The sequence below is a fragment of the Eulemur rufifrons genome, chromosome 7 (assembly GCF_041146395.1).
Source record: "Eulemur rufifrons isolate Redbay chromosome 7, OSU_ERuf_1, whole genome shotgun sequence".
NCBI lineage: Eukaryota > Metazoa > Chordata > Mammalia > Primates > Lemuridae > Eulemur > Eulemur rufifrons.
In genome coordinates this window covers 229,063,043-229,082,397 of record NC_090989.1, presented here as the reverse complement: position 1 = coordinate 229,082,397, position 19,355 = coordinate 229,063,043, and the positions used below count along the sequence as shown (strand labels likewise).

Below are 19,355 nucleotides of genomic sequence, written 5' to 3'. Positions count from 1 at the left end.
TAGAAAAGAACTATGCAATATAAAAATGAAGCATCTTAAGACTTTAATTCAGTTTATGTTTTTCTAAAGCAAAAGAACATAAATAATTTTCCTAAAATGTATCCAGTTTAGCTCCTACTGTTGATGATGACTATCATAGCATGTGGGAGCAACTAGAGAACAAAATATGGATCCTGGCACCCACCTTTCTGGGGAACCCTCTTTTCCCTCCAGAAGAGTTAGCAGTCTTTTTATCTGCATTAACAGTTCTTTATTTATATAAAGGTAGTAAATAGGTAAATAGCAGCACCTCCAATCAGATACCCAGGCCAGAACATGAGGATGTTTTCTAGGCTTCTCTTTGCCTCAAGTGCTACTACTACTACTTCTTAAAACCTCTCCAACCCATGCCCTCTTTTCTTTCCTTCTACCATTGCTATGGTTTAGATTTTCAGCTAAACTGGACTAGGTTATTGGCCTCCTAAATGCCTCCAGTCTTCACACTTCAGTTTTTATCCTATCAAAGTAACCTTTCTAAAAATAGATCATTTCACACCCCTTGATTAAAATCCTTAAATAGCTCCTTGTTACCCTTAGAAGAAAATTCAAATTTCTTAATATGGAATGTGATACCCTTCATGATCTAGTCTCTCTATTTAACTTTCTATTTTTCTCCTTCCTGCCTCCTGTGTCATCCCCAGGCCCCCTCAAGCCCCATACCCAATGCTCCAGCAATACTGAAACACTAGCACAACTCTCATCACAGAGTGCTCAAAGGCCTCTTTACATTGGAACAAGCTATTACTTCTACTTAGAACCACCTTCTTTTTCTTCAAAAGGTTAATGACTTCAAAAGTCACCTCTGATATCACCGCCTCTGGGAAGCTTTACCTGATCTCCTCCACACCCAGAGTAGATTAGTTGCCTTCACAATCCCATGTGGTTCTGTGGCAGATTTACCATTACCACAGTGATCACCACACTATGTGACATTTGTTAATACTGTGATAGTAATACTACCTCTCATGAGCACCTTCATGTATTTCATCTTTACCCCCAGCACTTTGCTTGAGTATACCCTCAATGAATGTTTGCTGAGAGAATAAATGAACAATTGCATAATCTTAACCTAGCATTTTTCAAACATTTTTTTCAAAGTGGTCGTACCAATTTAACTATACTCCCAACAAAAATATAACCAAGTTCCCTGTTGTTGTTCCACATCCTCAGCAACCCTTGGCATTGTCAGACTTTTAAATTTAAAACATTGTGGTGGGTCTGTGGTGGTATCTCCTTGAGGTTCTTAATAATTCTTTAGTATGGTAATGGTGCAATGCTAAGAGAAACCTTTTCTTCTCTCTTTTTTTTTTTCCACTATGAATCTACTCTAAGACGAGAGAAACCTTTTTCTTACATGTGCTTATTAACATTTCCTGAAACAACAAATGCAAAGGCCCTGCAATGAGAATTTTTTTAATGATTAATAGAAGATTTATTTAAGAATACATACAGCTATCATTGCCAGATTTAATATGAAATGTTAAATGTTCGATCCAATTTTCCTTCCTGGGTAAGTTTTATTTCCTACACCTGCCAGTTTTGAAAACATAATACCAGAAAAAGAGGGGCCCAATTCCACATAGAGCTCCTAAGAGTGAGGCCTTGGGAGTGGGTCTGAAATTGGGATAGACATTTGCTGATCTTGCATACGTCCAACGAATCAAGGCAGGATCTTCGATGAGCCCTCGGCGGCTGGGGTCGTTCTACTGAAGCAGGTACTCCCGTTTAAGCCGGGCTGTTATGGCCAACCGCTCGCCTTGCGCCTGCCGGGTTTCCGCAGATATGCCATGTTCGGCTAGGTCGAGGGTCGTGGACACAGTGGCCAGGCGCCACGGAGTACGCTTTTCGGAACGACATCTTGGCAGACCAGCGTACAACTGCGCCTGCGCGGCTCTGAGGCCCTCCCTCTTTATTCTGACCTTTAGCTTCAGGAAGTGCGCCTGCCTGCAGTGACAATTTTTAAAGGGACAGTAAGAAAACTAGTGACTACGGAAGTGTAGTCAAGGTCTTGGAATCAGAACCAGAAGTGATCTCATCAGTGGTTCTCAAATTTTGGTATTTATATAAAAATCCAATGTGCTTGTTAAAATTGTACATTCTTGGGTTGTAGCCACCAGAAATTCTGGTTCAGTAGTTTGGAGCTTCGGCCCTAACATCTATATTTTAGAGTAAGTATCCCAAGTGATTCTGATGCAGTTGGTTTTTCCGTCCACAGAATAAGAAATGCTGTTTAGAGAATAGCGATTCATACTACTTTGTCTATCATCTGGCTAATGTTTGTCTATCTATTCGTGTACTTTGTCTATCATCTGGCTAATGTTAAAGTTATGATTTTCTACTTGTCTAGTATGCATCAGCATTTTAGAAGGTTAAAATTAGGCTTGTTTGGAAAAGTTTAAGTCAGACTGCAATAAGTGAAGGCCTCTGATTATGTTGGCAAACCAAGAGGTAGATATGGGGAAGTAGTATGGTGAAAAGAGCATCAGTGTCACTTTCAGAAGAGGTGGAATTGAGACTCAAATGTGTCATCTTAGGCAACTCCTAAGTAAATTAGTATTAGTATTATACCTATCCTACCAACTTCACAAACCTGTATAAGGATCAAAATGAGAATGTGGCAAAGTGCTAATACAGAAGTAAAACCTAATCATTGTAAAAGAAATGTTAGTTGTTTTTGATTGACACAGCTGTCTGATTTAAAGAAACAATATTTAGCCTCAGGGACATTTGCTTCTTGGAATAAACTCGGCGGCTTCCTACTAAAGGGTAGTTAAGATTCTAAAAACTGAAACCCCTTCATGTTACAGTTTAGGTAAAATGCAAGGAAAATCTTGAGTGACTTGACCTAGGATACAAAATTAATTTAGAGCTAAGACTAGAATTCAAGTCTTCTGATTATTAGTCCAGGTTACTTTTCACCATATTTTATCCAATAGTCTTTCCTATTCTTTATTATAATCCACAGGTTTGGCGATTCTGATACACACCAGAGTTTGAGCACCATTGTTCTTCATTAGATGTGGTAGTGGAACAATGATCATTATTTTTATTCTTTTATTTTACTTATTATTTTATAAACAGTTTTATTGTGGCATTATTTATATATCATAAGATTTACCAACTTATATTGTACAACTCAATGGTTTTTAGTACAATCACAGAATTGTGCAACTGAAACTGCCCTTTACGAATTAATAAAGGGGTGCAAGGCAAGAACTGTGGTAAGGGCCTAAAACTTTTCAGGGGCACAAGCCTAGCTAAAAGTAATTATAGTAATCAGCCACCGTCCCCCTGTTTGCTTCTCTGTAATTGCTATTCTGGAGTCACATAGCTGGTGGTCATAAAGATTCTTAACTTTTTCCATAGATAACATCACCTTTTCAAAACCTAAAGGTAGTTTCTGAGATAGATGTCTTCCAGGTCTGCAGTTCCAGTGGATTGGATGACCCACGCGGACCGGCAGCCCATACCAAGAAACTGACTCAACTGGAATTGTAACCCCAACCCAGTAACAAAGTCAACACAAGATTTTGCCCCGATTGCCTAATCCTTTGCCTGCCAAACTGTCTTTAAAAACCTTGTCTCCCAAATTTTCAGGAAGATTTGAGGAATTCCTCCAATCTCCTGGCTTAGCGAGCTGCAGAATTAAACCCATTCCCTGCTGTAACACCTGCTGTCTCAGTGTATTGGCTTCCTCTTGGGCAGCATGCAATGAACCTGGTTGTGCAGCAACATAACCATTACCACAATCAATTTTAGAACATTGTCATCCCTCAGAAGGAAACCCCCCATCTGATAGTAGTAATTCTCTGTTTTCCCTACCCGCCAGCCTCTGGCAACCACTAATTTCTGTTGGTATGGATTCACCTATTTGACAACTTTCATACATAAAGTAATCATACAATATGTGTTCTTTTGTGATCGCCTTCTTTCACTTAGCCACATTTTCAAGATGTACTTACTGTTTTACAATTATCAGGATACCCCCAGTATGGTTTAGAAATAATGAAGGCACTCATTATCTCATTCTAATACAAACAAATCTTTTTTTTTTTCCTTCCGCAGGTGGCTGTTCATGTGATTGGAAAACAAATAGGGGACGCTCCTGGCCTCCACCCCGCTCCCACCTCTCTCCAGAACCGACTCCCCGCTTCAGGAGCACAAGAGCGCCCAGGCAGCAAACGGAGAAGCACCCCCGCCCATCCCCGCCGGCGCCTTGCTTACGTCACTGCTTCGAGCCGCAGACTCCCTCCCTCCCTCTCTGTCGCGGCAGCTTTGACAGAACGCGATGGCGGCGACCGCGTCTGCAGGGGTGCCGGCGACTGTGTCGGAAAAGCAAGAGTTTTACCAGCTTCTGAAGAACCTAATCAATCCAAGCTGTATGGTGCGGAGGCAAGCAGAGGAAATCTATGAAAATATCCCAGGTCTGTGTAAGACTACATTCCTCTTAGATGCCGTCAGAAATAGAAGAGCAGGTTATGAGGTGAGACAAATGGCTGCCGCACTGCTACGACGGCTTTTGTCCTCTGGGTTTGAGGAGGTCTATCCAAATCTGCCTTCTGATGTTCAGAGGGATGTCAAGATTGAACTGATACTGGCTGTTAAGTTAGAAACACATGCTAGCATGAGGAAAAAACTTTGTGATATTTTTGCGGTGCTGGCCAGGAATTTGATAGATGAGGATGGCACTAACCACTGGCCAGAAGGTCTGAAGTTTCTTATTGATTCAATCCACTCTAAAAATGTGGTTCTATGGGAAGTTGCACTACACGTTTTCTGGCACTTTCCTGGGATTTTTGGGAACCGAGAGCGGCACGATTTGGATATCATCAAACGGTTGTTGGACCAATGTATTCAAGATCAAGAACATCCAGCAATCAGGACTTTATCCGCTAGAGCTGCAGCTGCATTTGTACTTGCTAATGAGAATAATATTGGTCTTTTCAAAGACTTTGCAGACTTGCTTCCTGGAATCTTACAGGCTGTGAATGACTCATGCTACCAGGATGATGATTCAGTGCTAGAATCCCTTGTTGAGATTGCAGATACTGTACCTAAGTACTTAGGTCCTTATTTAGAAGATACTCTGCAGTTGAGTCTGAAGTTATGTGGAGACTCTAGGCTTAGTAATCTGCAACGACAGCTGGCTCTCGAAGTAATAGTGACCTTGTCTGAAACTGCAACTCCAATGTTGAAAAAACATACAAATATTATTGCACAGGCAGTTCCTCATATATTAGCAATGATGGTTGATCTACAAGATGATGAGGACTGGGTAAATGCTGATGAAATGGAAGAAGATGATTTTGACAGCAATGCAGTTGCTGCCGAGAGTGCACTAGACAGACTGGCTTGTGGGCTTGGTGGAAAAGTTGTTTTACCAATGACCAAAGAGCATATCATGCAGATGCTTCAGAGCCCTGACTGGAAATACAGACATGCTGGATTAATGGCCTTATCTGCCATTGGAGAAGGATGCCATCAGCAAATGGAATCAATTCTAGATGAAACAGTTAACTCCGTTTTGCTTTTTCTTCAGGATCCTCATCCAAGGGTAAGGGCTGCAGCCTGTACTACACTTGGACAGATGGCTACAGATTTTGCACCTAATTTCCAAAAGAAATTCCATGAAACAGTGATTGCAGCTTTGTTACGTACCATGGAAAATCAAGGTAATCAGCGTGTGCAATCACATGCAGCTTCTGCTCTTATTATTTTTATTGAAGACTGCCCCAAGTCATTGCTAGTTCTATATTTGGATAGTATGGTGAAAAGTCTGCATTCCATCTTGGTGATTAAACTTCAAGAGTTGATTCGGAACGGAACTAAGTTGGCCTTGGAACAACTTGTGACAACCATTGCATCAGTTGCAGATACAATAGAAGAAAAATTTGTTCCATATTATGATATATTTATGCCCTCACTGAAGCACATTGTTGAGCTTGCTGTTCAGAAGGAACTCAAGCTTCTGAGAGGAAAAACTATTGAGTGCATTAGCCACGTTGGTCTTGCTGTTGGGAAGGAAAAATTTATGCAAGATGCATCAAATGTGATGCAGCTATTGTTGAAGACACAATCAGACTTAAATAACATGGAAGATGATGACCCTCAGACTTCTTACATGGTTTCAGCATGGGCTAGAATGTGTAAAATTCTTGGAAAAGATTTTCAACAGTACCTTCCACTGGTTATTGAACCTCTTATTAAGACTGCTTCAGCTAAACCTGATGTTGCTCTCTTAGACACACAAGATGTGGAGAATATGAGTGATGATGATGGCTGGCAATTTGTAAATCTTGGAGACCAGCAAAGTTTTGGAATTAAAACTTCAGGACTTGAAGCAAAAGCAACTGCCTGCCAGATGTTAGTTTACTACGCTAAGGAGTTAAAGGAAGGATTTGTGGAATATACAGAACAAGTTGTGAAGCTGATGGTTCCTTTACTGAAATTTTATTTCCATGACAGTGTTCGAGTGGCAGCAGCAGAGTCCATGCCTTTTCTCTTGGAATGTGCAAAAATTAACGGCCCAGAGTATCTTACACAGATGTGGCAATTCATATGTGATCCCTTAATCAAGGCTATTGGTACTGAACCGGATACAGATGTACTCTCAGAAATAATGAATTCTTTTGCAAAGTCCATTGAAGTAATGGGAGATGGTTGCCTTAATGATGAACACTTGGAAGAACTGGGAGGCATACTGAAAGCAAAACTTGAAGGGCACTTTAAAAACCAAGAATTGCGACAGGTTAAAAGACAGGAAGAAAACTACGATCAACAGGTTGAGATGTCTCTGCAAGATGAGGATGAATGTGATGTTTATATTCTGACCAAAGTATCAGATATTTTGCACTCATTATTTAGTACTTACAAGGAAAAAATTTTACCATGGTTTGAACAGCTACTTCCATTAATTGTAAATCTAATTTGTTCAAGTAGGCCATGGCCAGATAGACAGTGGGGATTGTGCATATTTGATGACATCATAGAGCACTGCAGTCCAACCTCATTTAAATATGTAGAATATTTTCGGTGGCCAATGCTACTTAATATGCGAGATAACAACCCTGAAGTCAGGCAAGCTGCTGCTTATGGCCTGGGTGTTATGGCACAGTTTGGTGGAGATGATTATCGTTCTTTATGTTCAGAAGCTGTTCCATTGCTGGTAAAAGTTATTAAGTGTGCAAATTCCAAAACCAAAAAAAATGTCATTGCTACAGAGAACTGTATCTCAGCAATAGGGAAGATTTTGAAGTTTAAGCCTAACTGTGTAAATGTAGATGAAGTTCTTCCACACTGGCTATCATGGCTTCCGCTGCATGAAGATAAAGAGGAAGCTATTCAGACTTTGAGTTTTCTCTGTGACTTAATTGAAAGTAACCACCCAGTAGTAATTGGTCCAAATAATTCCAATCTTCCCAAAATAATCAGTATAATTGCAGAAGGAAAAATTAATGAGACTATTAATTATGAAGATCCTTGTGCCAAACGCCTAGCTAATGTTGTACGTCAGGTACAGACTTCTGAAGAATTATGGTTGGAATGCATATCCCAACTTGACGATGAACAGCAGGAAGCCTTACAGGAGTTGCTAAATTTTGCTTGAAGCCTATTAGTATCACTTGAATATCTACCATAAAAGTAACTACAAATAAGTGTTATGAGTGGATTCCATTACAAATGAGAGAACTGTTTTCTCCCTCCTAAACAGTTTATATTTCTTTGCCCTGTTTCTCCAGGTTTAGTCAGTGTTACAGCCTTCTGTTTACCTTGCATGTTTTATCTTCTAAACACAGATCTTGGTGATAACCTGTGCTTCCAGTTGTCTTAGAATGTTTGTCACCTTTCCCCTAGTTGATGTGAAGTATATAAAGTGTTGCTATTTGTTTGAACTATTATTGATGTTGGGCAAGCAGTATACTTGGTGTCAAGATGTCATGCTGACTATCACAGGATGCTGAGTCAGGAAGATAAGATAGAATTTCCGGGATGAACATCTTTGGAACTGTGATGAAGGATATAATGGCAGGCTTATCCCTCCTTGATAATACTCCTAGTATTCATGGTAGTAATGGGAGGATGCTGGAAGTGGGAGAGAGTTTTGAGATACTGCAGTGGATGTGGGAGTTTTCTCTATAATGTATGTGAAATGTTCATAATGTACTCCTGAGAACTAGGTGGGGCATATCCATATTCTGGTTCCTAACGTGTCCTGCTGAGAGTTATGAGAACTTTTAAATCTCTTTAGCCAGACTGGTCTCTCTTTTTTTAAGTTATCTAGGACTCCAAGAATCATGGTTACTGAAAAGGGAGTCCTGGTATGTCTAACATTGGTAGCATGTAACATACTGTAACACAGTGTTTGACAAATAATAAGCAGTCAATATTTGTGGGAGTCAGTTTGGTGTTATGTGTTTCAGCAGTGTATTGCTTGTGTATGTATGCCATTTCTCCCCCCCTACAAAGCAGCTCAACAAGAAGAGAAGCTCTGACAGAATAGGACTTAAATAGATTTCTATTTTAAAGAATTTCCTAATAGATTCTACAGTAGCACTGAAGAGTATTCTACTGTAAAAGTGAAAGGGAAGCAAATATAATTTTATCTTTAAACATGAAAAAGACAACAGCTTCAAGACTAGTAATTTAGCAGTAGATATGCAATGTAAGAAAACAGTTCTATAAATTTAGGGTTAATTATATTAATTAGAATGTTTGTCTTTAATGTCGAGCTTTTTGTAGGGTAGAAAAAAACTTTCTACTCAGCAAATCATTGATTCAAAACTTAAAATTTACAAATACATCTATTGTGATTTCCTGGGGCTATTGTGAGTATTGTGTATGTAAAGTATTTAGAAAATATTTAAGACCTAGTAAGTGCTCAATAAATTGTAGCTGTTACTGCTGTTGTTTATACCTCTGTTGTGTTCTTTTTTATATTGGAATTCCTCTTACATTAGAATTTTCCCCCTGCCAGTTCAGATGGGCAAGGCATTTGGTCCATTGTGGACAGGGGTATAAAGTTGAAATTTTAAATATGCATTCCATACAATTATTCATTATTAATGGGGAAGAAAAGAAAATTAAGGACATTATGTATAGTATAGTCACAATTTAAGATAAATAAAAAAGTATAGATGAATGAATAGAAAAATCCCACCTTAGTATTAATAGAGGTTTTCTCTGGGTGGTGGAATTAAATGGCAATTTTTCTTCTCTATCTATATTTTCTAATTTACCTACAAGCAAGATATTTATTGTATAATACAGTTTTTAAGATTAAGGTCTTGATCCTACTTTCATAGCTAGGCCATTCTTGGCCTCTTCATGACCTAGAGTTGAGGTTCCTTCTACTCACCTGCACCTTTCTCTTTTATATACCTTCATTAAGAAGCCCTTGATCAATAGTTCTAGCAATTCCTTATACTCTTGTGCATGAGGAACTGGAAATTCTTCCAGATGATTTGGAATTAGGCACATGGAGTTTTTGAAGTATGACAGACCTAGATATTAATATCAATTTCAGCAAATGACTTTCTTAACCTAAGTGTCTGTTTCCCCATCTGAAAAAATGATAATACCTAGCTTATAGGATTGTTGTGAGAATTAAAGGAGATAATTAATACAAAGTGCTCAGCAGCACAGGGTTCAATACATGGAAGCTATATTGTCTGAGAGTCATGAAACAGGGTTGGTGGCTAAAAAAGAGGAGGGCAAGGGGATATTTGCTTGGATAGGGTGGGCTCCAGACGCTTGGGCTTTGCCAAAGGAAATGAAGGATGTCCAGTCAGACACCTTTTTTAGTTGCCAGTTGCTGAAGTAGCACTGGTCTCTGCCTTGTGAGCTGGGGTACATATGTGGGCTCTGAGGGAAAAGAGAGAGAATCCTGTAAATGCTTAATGTATGTCTGATGAGATGAGGGGAGACCTTGAATACTAGATAATGGGAGGAAGTGTGGAGGAAGGGAGTTTCAATACCCTAAAAACTCAAAAGTGTTCCCACTTACTGTTTTACCTAAGACTGATATATAAATTTCAAGCAACAGAGTTCTATGTATGTAGGAAAAGTATGTGCATCTTTCAAATAGAACATGAGAGAATAGTGATATCTGCTTTATGGAACCATTAATTCCTTCCCCCAACTTATTTTAAGCAACATGTAAATTAAGTGAATGACGAGTCTACTTTTCAGTCATTATTTAAACAGGAATTTAAAAATGTGTAGTGAGATTGTAAGGCCATGCAAACGACTGTTTAACTTTGTAAGCTCAGACTTGAAATATTTGGAGACTGCTTTCAGTCCCAGGAATTTTTTTTAAATAAGGTGTCATTCCCTTTCCTTATTCTTAGCAGATCTCAAGGGTCGAAAAGGTGAAAATTTTTAAAAAATTTTAATGGAAAACATGGGATTAGTTTACCAAATACGAATTGACGTTAAGCTGGGGACAGGACTTTTAGAAACTAGTTCTATTAATCACCTCCTTTGCTTTTGCATGTGAACATATGGTCGAGTCCTTGAATTTCCTCTCTAAACTTTTTAAAATTCTGGTTTTATATAAAAGACCCGCAGTAACGAGGGAGGAGAGGTCCTAAGGGGATGTTACTCTCCTGTCGCCTTCCCAGGAGGTGGCGAGTAAAGCTACGCAGGCGCCTTGCTTCCCCCTCCACTCCGCCCCTTACATTCGTCCACGAGCTGATTACATCATTGGTCTGCGCTACCTACCTGGCCTCCGGGCCTGTAGCTGAGCTGAAGCCCTAGCTTTCGCGTAGCGGGGAGGAACGAGGGGGGCGGGGATTGCCCTGCTACGCATGCGCACCGGGGATGGCGACGGTGCCTCTTTCTTTGCCTCTCTCCACGGCTCTCCCCAGCTGGGGGGGCTGAGTGCCCTCCCCTTCTCTCCTGCCCCTCCCCTTTTCCCCTCCGCCCCCGCCCAGCGGGGCTTCTAACTGACAGTTGTCGCCGGGCCCCGTCCGTGCGCCGCCTCCTCCTGCCCGGGTCCCCCGCAGGTAGAGAGGGGCGGGAGTGGGTGTGAGGGAGAGGAGGAGCCGGAGCCGCCACTGCGGCCCCCACTGGGGAGGCGAGAGGAGACCCCCCCCCGCTTTCCTCCTCGCCCCCTCCCAGCCTCCCGCTGGCCCGGGAGGGGGTGGGGCGCCGAGGCCGCTGCGGCCCGGTCGGGCCTGGCCGGTGACGAGCAGGCGGGCGGGGCGCTGAGGGGTGAGGCAGGCCAGGGCCGCGCGCGCGCCGCCGCGGGGGGAGGGGAGAGGAGGGCACCTAGGCTCTCCTCTTCTCTCCCCCCTCCCCGCGCGCCATGTAACCCCGCCCCGCCGGCGGCGAGCTCGAGACCCCCGCGCGCACCAAGCCGAGCCGGCGGCTGAGGAGAACCAGGCCCGATGCGGCAGGGGCTGCGCAGCTCGGCCGAGCCGTGAGCAGCGGCCCGCTCTCACTAGTCCTCCGGCACCTCAAGCGGTAGCTCCACACCGTCTAGCCTAGGCCTGTCGGAGGCATGAGCGTGCCGGAGACGCTGGGAGAGATGGAGCCGGCTGGAGAGGAGGAGCGGCCGCCACCGGCGGCCGAAGAGGACGACGACGAGGAGGAGGTGGCAGCGGCGGTCCCGGCCTCAGGGACGGCCCGCGGGAGGAGTGCCTCCTCGCTGGAGGACGCAGACGACCAGGAGGAGGAGGTGGAGGCGATGGTGGTCGGAGGCGGCGGCTGCAAGGAGCAGGAGCTGACCTACGAGCTGCAGCAGGGCTACCGCATCCTGGGCGAGTTTCTGCAGGAGAAGCACCGGGGCCTCACCGCCCCCTTTCTGCAGCCCTTGGGGGGCGTTGCCACCGGGGAGGAGGAGGTGGCCGAGGGGCCGCGCAGCGGGGGCCGGGGCAGTCGCGCCTTCTCGCAGCAGCCGGGGCAGGGCATGTGTCTGCTGAAGATGGAGGAGAAGTTCGCCAGCGGCCAGTACGGGGGCATCACCGAGTTCGTGGCGGACTTCAGGTTGATGCTGGAGACGTGCTACCGCCTGCACGGAGTGGACCACTGGATCTCCAAACAGGGCCAGAAGCTGGAGATGATGCTGGAGCAGAAGTTGGCGCTTCTCTCTCGGTAAGCGAGCTCCGTCCCCGGTGGGACTGACAGACTGACACAAACACACCCTCACACGTGTCCGAAGATGGGTTGGGCCAGGGGCCGGGGGCGGCGCTGATAGGTGCTGAGTCGGTGCTGGAGAGCCCCGGGAGGAGGAGCAGCGCTGGGCGGGGGCCGGGAGGGGTGTGGTGGGTGTGGGCTGAACGCCGCTTACACCCAGGTGAGGAGGAGCTGAGCAGGAAGCCCACTCCAGAGCGCCTAAGAACGGGTAAAGTTTGTAGATGGAAAGTGCGATCGTTTCCGTAGAAATTACACGTGTAGGCAGCGGAAAAGTTTTTGTGGGATGAGAATTGGACCCGCAATTACATGTTAAAACTTTGAGAGAGTTTTAGCATGACATTTTTAAAAGTTTATAGGATGGACTATATCTAGAAAATAACTTCGATGCACGTAAAAAGGCGGTTGTTTCAAACTATTAAAAAATAATTTTGTCTTTTTCTACCCTTTTCGACCGTCGGAGATTTATGGAATGTTACTAAATGGCTTGTAATTGCTCTGGCGTTCTTCTGATATTTTTCTCTCTGTTTTATCTGAGGACACTGGATTTTTGCAATAACAAGGAATGCATCAACACAAAATTTTAAGAAGTTTAGACATTTGTGTTTATTCTAACAGAAATCATAGGCAATTCAAATGGCACTGTACTCTTGGTATATGCCACCTGTATATCCAATTATTTTTCTTTAATAAGAGGAAGTGATGTCACACAAGAGGATACTAAAATAAATGTATTGTTTTATAATCGGTGTATGGTTGATAGCCAAATTAATTTCTCAAATGTAAAGTTTCTAGGAATAGAAAAATAATTGAATGTTGTTGGAATTGGTAGTTGAAGTGGGATAGTCTTTTGACTAGCTGAGTGAACTTGACCAAGTCACTTAATCTTTTTGGCCTCAGTTTCCTCATCTGTAAAATGGGGATAATAGTACCTACCTCACAGAGTTGCTGCGAGAATTAAATGAGTTAGTAAATGCGAAGTCAACAGTGCTGGTTGCATAGTTAGCCTAGTATAAGTGTTAGGCTTTATGAGTAGTAGCAGTAGTTGAATTAAATGAGTATACATTTCATATCTGAAACTGGGCATTATACATGTGCTTTTACAGAATAGCTCCTAAAAATCGTGCTAATTTTTTGGTCCTTGATTTATAATTGTAATTTAAAAATAATGTATTCATCACTGCTTCCCATATGCTGTTTTCAAGACCATCAGTGATTTTTTTTTTTTGCCACTAAAAGCAGTTAACAGAGCCCTTGACCCCTTAGGGGAGCTCTCATTAAACTAAGGAACCTCTTCTTGAATCCTTTCATAAAGTAGAATTATTTGGTAGTAGAACAATTATTATAAACACATTTGGTTTTAAATTATTTTTAATACTTTATTTAGTGATTTTATACTTCTATAGTATATTTGTTACTCTTGTCTCCACAGTACGTTTTTGCTATGACTCACATTAAAAAAAAATCCATTCACATGTCATTGTATTTAAGTAGTATAATATACTCCAAATTGATAACACAAGATTTTAGATCTGAAAGGAACCTTAGCGTTCATTTAGTTCATCTGGTATTACAGATGTGGAAGCAGGGATTTGTGATGAGGCAAGAGAATGGCTGCATGAAAGTGCTAAGAGATAACATATGGGTTTAAATGAATTACAGGTGTTTTCAAAAGCTCTGTGCATATAATAAATATTTCTTAGTACTACAAAAGAGCAGGAAGACTGTTTCTCTTTTACATACAGGTAAATTTGTAAATGCTTAGAATCATTCACAGTGGCTAATGCTCAGAACACTGTATTTCCCTGTGATCTAATAGCATCCATACTTAGAAATTAAACTTACAACATTGTGTAGTATATAAATAATGTATTTCTGACATTCTTAGGGCAAGGGATAAAATTTTTGCATTTTAGTAGCAAAAAAATAATATGATGGTCTCAAATAGATAAAGATTTAAGTTCCTCACTTTTTTGTATTTGATGTACTTATATATGCAAACACTTTTTAAATATGTTTGCTTGACCACACTTGTGGATACTAGGAAATCATTTCTTTTTCTATACTATCCTAAAATCTGGGTCATTACTAAATAGGTGCTTTGAGTGGGCACGACTCTGATAAAAGCATAGGTTACAACTGTTTGGAATGCAATTAGGATATATTTGTTCCAGAACAATATTCTATACAATTTTCAGCAAATAGATAACTCAGATACCTTATTTGTAAATATCTTAAAGTGATACGTGGTATTTTAGTAAGAAAACTAGTGAATCACTTAGATATTATTTAAATTTTTTGTTGTTTTTTGGAATATATTTCTAAAACACTAATTTAACTCTTAATGTTCAAATTGTAAGAAGATTTTACAGATGCCCAATATACTACAGAGCCTTCAAGTAAGCAGTATACGAAGTACATTAGGTAAAGAGCATCCACATTATATTAGAGACTTGCCCAGTAGCATTGGTACCTTGGACATGTCATATAACTTGAATCTCAGTTTCTTCATCTGTGCAAATGAGGGTGTTAGGCTAGATTAATTAATTTTGCAAGCATTTAAGTATCTGCTAGAACTAGGCATTCATGTTCCTGAGATCAAAAGACAAGTTCCCTGCCCTTAAGTGGTTTACAGTTGAGTAGGGAAACAACACTTAAAAGGATGATGATTCTGTAATGGATGTATGAACAAGGTACAAGAGAAATTTAGAGGAAGGTGACCTAAATTTGAAGGGGAAGGGGTGGGTGTCAGGATGGCAAGTGAGAGGAGGGAAGAAGGGGAAAGAAACTAGTTTAAAACTGTCACAGAGATACTTGTACTGATTCTTGAAGATGTTGAATATTACTACTGGAATTTCTAGGATGACATGATGGGGACATTCCAGAACTGCACAGTGCAAGGCATGAAACAGTGTGTTTTTGTATGCTTCTCTGCATCCTGGGAAGTATGCAGGATGATCCATTGGGGTGAGAGAAGAAAGTATTAGAACTTACGTATATTCTATTATTATTTTCCTTTTTTAATTTCTGGTTTTGATTTGCTTTTTATGATGTTCGTACTATAATCTGTAAATAATTTCTAAATATTTATAATATATATATTTTTCCAAAGAACTGGAACTAAAATTTAGGTGTGCTCTTTCAGTTTCCAAAGCCTGGTTGATTTCCCAAATGAATTCCAAATTGAGGTACAAGCATGTGTATTGTCTTTTTCAAAAATGACACTATATTTTGAAGGTTCTAACACATCTTTTTAAAAATTTTAATGTTAAAAATACAGTTTTTGACCACTGATGCCCATGGATACTATTTTTTCTATTAGACAATGTATCTATTCCCAAGAAAGTTATATTTTAGAAGGGATCTCATTTGTCCATTTGAGACAACTGTGAGAAAATAGCAATTAGCCATAGAAACAAAATCATCTAAGTGAAAAGGAATAGAAAATGCTTACCTCTAGGATGCTATAAATAGAACTTTAGAAAATGTCAAATATTACAAGAATTTTCCCTCTTCCAAAACTGATTTTAAAATGATGGTATTTTCAAAAGCTTTAGGAATATTCCTTAAAGCTTTAAAACTAGGAAAAGAGAGCTCTTCCTAGTTTTAAAAAGCTGCATCTCCAGTGACCTTAATAGGCTGTATTTAAATTTTTTATTTTGACCACTTAAGATAATGTTTTGGTGAAACTAAGCTTGACTATGATATATCTTTGTTAAAAATTATTCTTTATTTCTACATTGTTACTGTTCTTTTTTTTTTTGAGACAGAGTCTCACTCTGTTGCCCAGGCTAGAGTGCCATGGCGTCAGCCTAGCTCACAGCAACCTCAAACTCCCGGGCTCAAGCAATCCTACTGCCTCAGCCTACCAAGTAGCTGGGACTACAGGCATGCACCACCATGTCCAGCTAATTTTTTCTATATATTTTTAGTTGTCCAGATAATTTCTTTCTATTTTTTCTGTAGAAACTGGGTCTCGCTCTTGCTCAGGCTCCTCTCGAACTCCTGAGTTCAAACAATCTACCTGCCTCGGCCTCCCAGGGTGCTAGGATTACAGGCGTGACATTGTTACTGTTCTAAAAAATGTTACATGTATGGGATAAAAAGACTTTCTTAAAATATAGCTAAAGGTTATTTAGTTTTGTAGTTGCTTTTGAGTTGGCAAAATATTTTTGAGGGAGATGAGAGTACAGGAGTATCCTCATGAAGCCTCAGAAATTTAAAAATAGAGGTTGCCAAGTACAAGTAGTAATCAAATTAAAAATGAATTTTGTAGACTGATTTTAATCCTTACGTTAAATTTGAATTTTTATTGAATCACTTATACTCAAAATCAAAACTCAGAAATTAATTGGAAATTTTAACAAGATGCTATTTCTCCAGTAATTTAACTGCTCCCACTTCCCATTGGATTCTGTAATTCTCTATTTATATAAATTTTTGAAAATTGGGCACCTTTGGTAATAGAACCTGGATTTGCCTCTTGTTCAGAACTATAGAATGTTAGAGTTTGATATTCCATATAGTTCTGCTTATTGTAGTAGCTATTTTTTTTTAAAAAAAAATAGTGTTGTTTAGAGAAGGTTCAGAAAGAGTTTAGTTGCAAGTGATGAAAGTATGAAGGAGTTCAATCGACAAGATATTTATTGAGCCCTTGCTTTGTTCTAGCACTTGTGGCACAGTTTCTGCTCCCAATAGCTTTAAAAGATGATAGAAAGAAACACATATACATGTATGGTAAAGGTAAAATATGTTTAAACCATGATTCTCAAACTTGTTCCATTGTCAGAACACCCACAAATAGTCCTATTTGCACAACACCCTGAAATACGATATAATTAGTTGTATCATATGATTTTTTTGCTAGATGGTCTAAAAGGTTTAAAAAAATTATGGGAGGGAGCCCTTAATTAAAGAAATTCTATTACATTATTTGTTTTTCCCCTACAAATTGGGAAAACATAATCACTTTTGGATTTTAGGTGCTAAATCTTGGTTCAGCTTATGAAATGACTGTATCCTAACGGAGCATACTTTGAGAACTACTGTGATGAGCTATATTATGGGGTGTTTGGAGAATGCAGAGTAAGTATAACTACTAGGGGAGGGCAGCTGGGATTAAAAATATCTTACTAGATTTTATTCAAGAGGTTATAGTTTTTAAGCCAGGTTTTAAAGAGTGGGTAGAATATTGATAGGTGAAGACGAGGAGCTCATTGAACAGTTATTTGAACTATTCTGGTGCTAGGTAATATGTAAAGCTCTGTAGATAGATACAATGATAAACGTGACTTTGTCCCTTACTTCAAGGTGATAGGTAAACAGAAACACATAATTAAAGTTGTAGAGGCAGGGGAATATGGGGTATTCTGGGAGAACAGTTTATACCCAGTGGTTAGAGAGCAGAATGATGAGGACCTGTAGTGGCAGATAAGTCTAGAAAGACAGATGGGGGCCATTTATGTAGGACCTTGAATGCTTGCTAGGAGACTAGAATCTATCTAGGCAGTGTATACCATAACAGATTTTGACTAAAAGTGTAATATGATGCTTTTACTAGTAGTATTTTGAGTTTGAAGGCAGAAATGAAAGAGAATAAAGGAAACTAAAAGGTTGTTGAGTTAATTTCATCAAGAGAACATAAGCAGTAGGAATAGAAAGATGAATGAGGGAACAAAAAGGGTAAATTCAGCAGGTACAAGTGGTAAATGTCAAGCTATTAAATGTGGCATGTGAAGGAGAGGATCATGTCCAAAATGAATTGGAGTATTTGAGCCCAGTTGATGGTGATGCTGAGAGAACAGGAGAGGAGGCATTCATTTGAGGATATCCAGCTGAGAATTATTAGAAAGGTGCATATGGAGCTCAGCATAGTGATGAGAGATAGCAATGATTAATGAGGGGTTAACCTGCCAAAGGATGATGGTTAAAGAAATGGGAGTAAATGAGATTGTCCAGGACAGAGTCTATCTAGTAAAAATACAAGGGGGCCAAAGGCAGAACTTTGTGTAAAGATTGACTATCTTCAAACTGCAAAGAAAAAAAGATTAGAACGATTATGATTAAAATGTATGTAATGTACATTGATCTGAAAGGCTTAATTGAACAAAGGCAGTTAATGAAACGGAAGAGTTTATTCTGGAATAAGTAAAAAATATTATTTGAAATATACTAAACTTAGACTTTAATTATTTAAAGAGATTTTTGTTCCATTTGAAAATACTAATTTGAGAATGATTTAGATTTAATATAATAAAAATGCCCTAATAGATCCTAATGTATTTTGCCTTATAGTCTGTTTCTCATTGTATTTGTACCCTTGTATTTATTTTTAATGTCTCAGAAGAAAACTGCAGCAGGGAGGAAAAACCATGTTTTGGAGAGAAGATTCAGTCCCTTTCGTAGTTATATTTTAGCTTTCAAATCATCTTTAAGCTATTTCTCCATAAGATTAGTGTTGCCTGAAACAAATAACAGCCATTTTCATTTCCCAGGAGCTTAAATAATAATATGAATCTTTAAAATTCATTTTAAATTACTTGAAGTTCTTTTTTTTTTTTAATTGGGAAAGACTAATAAACCCCAGTGGTAATATTATCTATCACCAAACCCTTTGTTATATCATCTTCCCCCTGGGACCTGTGAATGTTCCAGAATTAATCATGCTTTAAAGTCAGGATATTAAGTACATGCACTTTGAAAAAAGATCTAAGGAAAACCAATAAAATGTTAATAGTGGTTATTGCTAAGTAACCCTAGGCATTTTTCATTTTCTTCTTTTAACTTTTCTGTATATCCTAGATTTTCTATAATATGCTTATTACTTTTATAGTAAAAAATACATTTTATTGAAAGGAAATTAATATATACAATTTTGAATAAACTTTGTAGGTAAAAAATTGGGTTAAAGTAATGTATCATTAAGGCTACAATACAGTAGTAACTCTGGGTGATTTTTAATTTTCCCTTTCACTCTTTTTAGTTTTTAATTTTTTTTCTTCAATAACCATGTATTTACTGTTATTTTTTATAATACTATTCAAGGTATAAAATCCACCGATCTCCTAGGTGCAGTTTTAAGGACTTGGAATAGTTAATGCTGAGAACACGTTCCAAACTTTAGTATTTAAAGCTTTTGATTACAGCCATCTGAAGGTACCTTCAGACAAAAACAACTTTCAATA

The 19,355-nt window shown here is 39.6% G+C and overlaps 2 protein-coding genes across 5 annotated transcripts in view; both read left to right on the top strand.

Moving 5' to 3' along the window:
* The first annotated feature begins 4,150 nt into the window (after positions 1-4,150).
* On the top strand, positions 4,151-8,948 carry RANBP6 (RAN binding protein 6). 3 transcript variants are annotated; one of them, XM_069474196.1, is made up of 2 exons: positions 4,151-4,522; positions 5,579-8,948. In XM_069474196.1, exons 1-2 carry the CDS (start codon positions 4,328-4,330, stop codon positions 7,643-7,645), a joined length of 2,262 nt encoding a protein of 753 aa, XP_069330297.1. In that variant the 5' UTR covers positions 4,151-4,327; the 3' UTR covers positions 7,646-8,948. The 3 variants fall into 3 exon arrangements, with proteins under 3 accessions (XP_069330297.1, XP_069330298.1, XP_069330296.1); XM_069474197.1 differs by having other exon boundaries at positions 4,151-4,463; positions 5,579-5,715; XM_069474195.1 differs by having other exon boundaries at positions 4,151-8,948.
* Positions 8,949-10,840: 1,892 nt separating this feature from the next.
* BRD10 (bromodomain containing 10) overlaps positions 10,841-19,355 on the top strand; it is a 91,404-nt gene continuing 82,889 nt past the window's right edge. Inside the window, exon 1 of one of the 2 annotated variants that reach the window (XM_069476465.1) lies at positions 10,841-12,132. In XM_069476465.1, coding sequence (XP_069332566.1) covers positions 11,540-12,132 — 593 coding nt within the window. In that variant the 5' untranslated portion in view covers positions 10,841-11,539. The remainder of the gene's footprint in view (positions 12,133-19,355) is intronic. The other variant, XM_069476466.1, reaches the window with a different exon arrangement.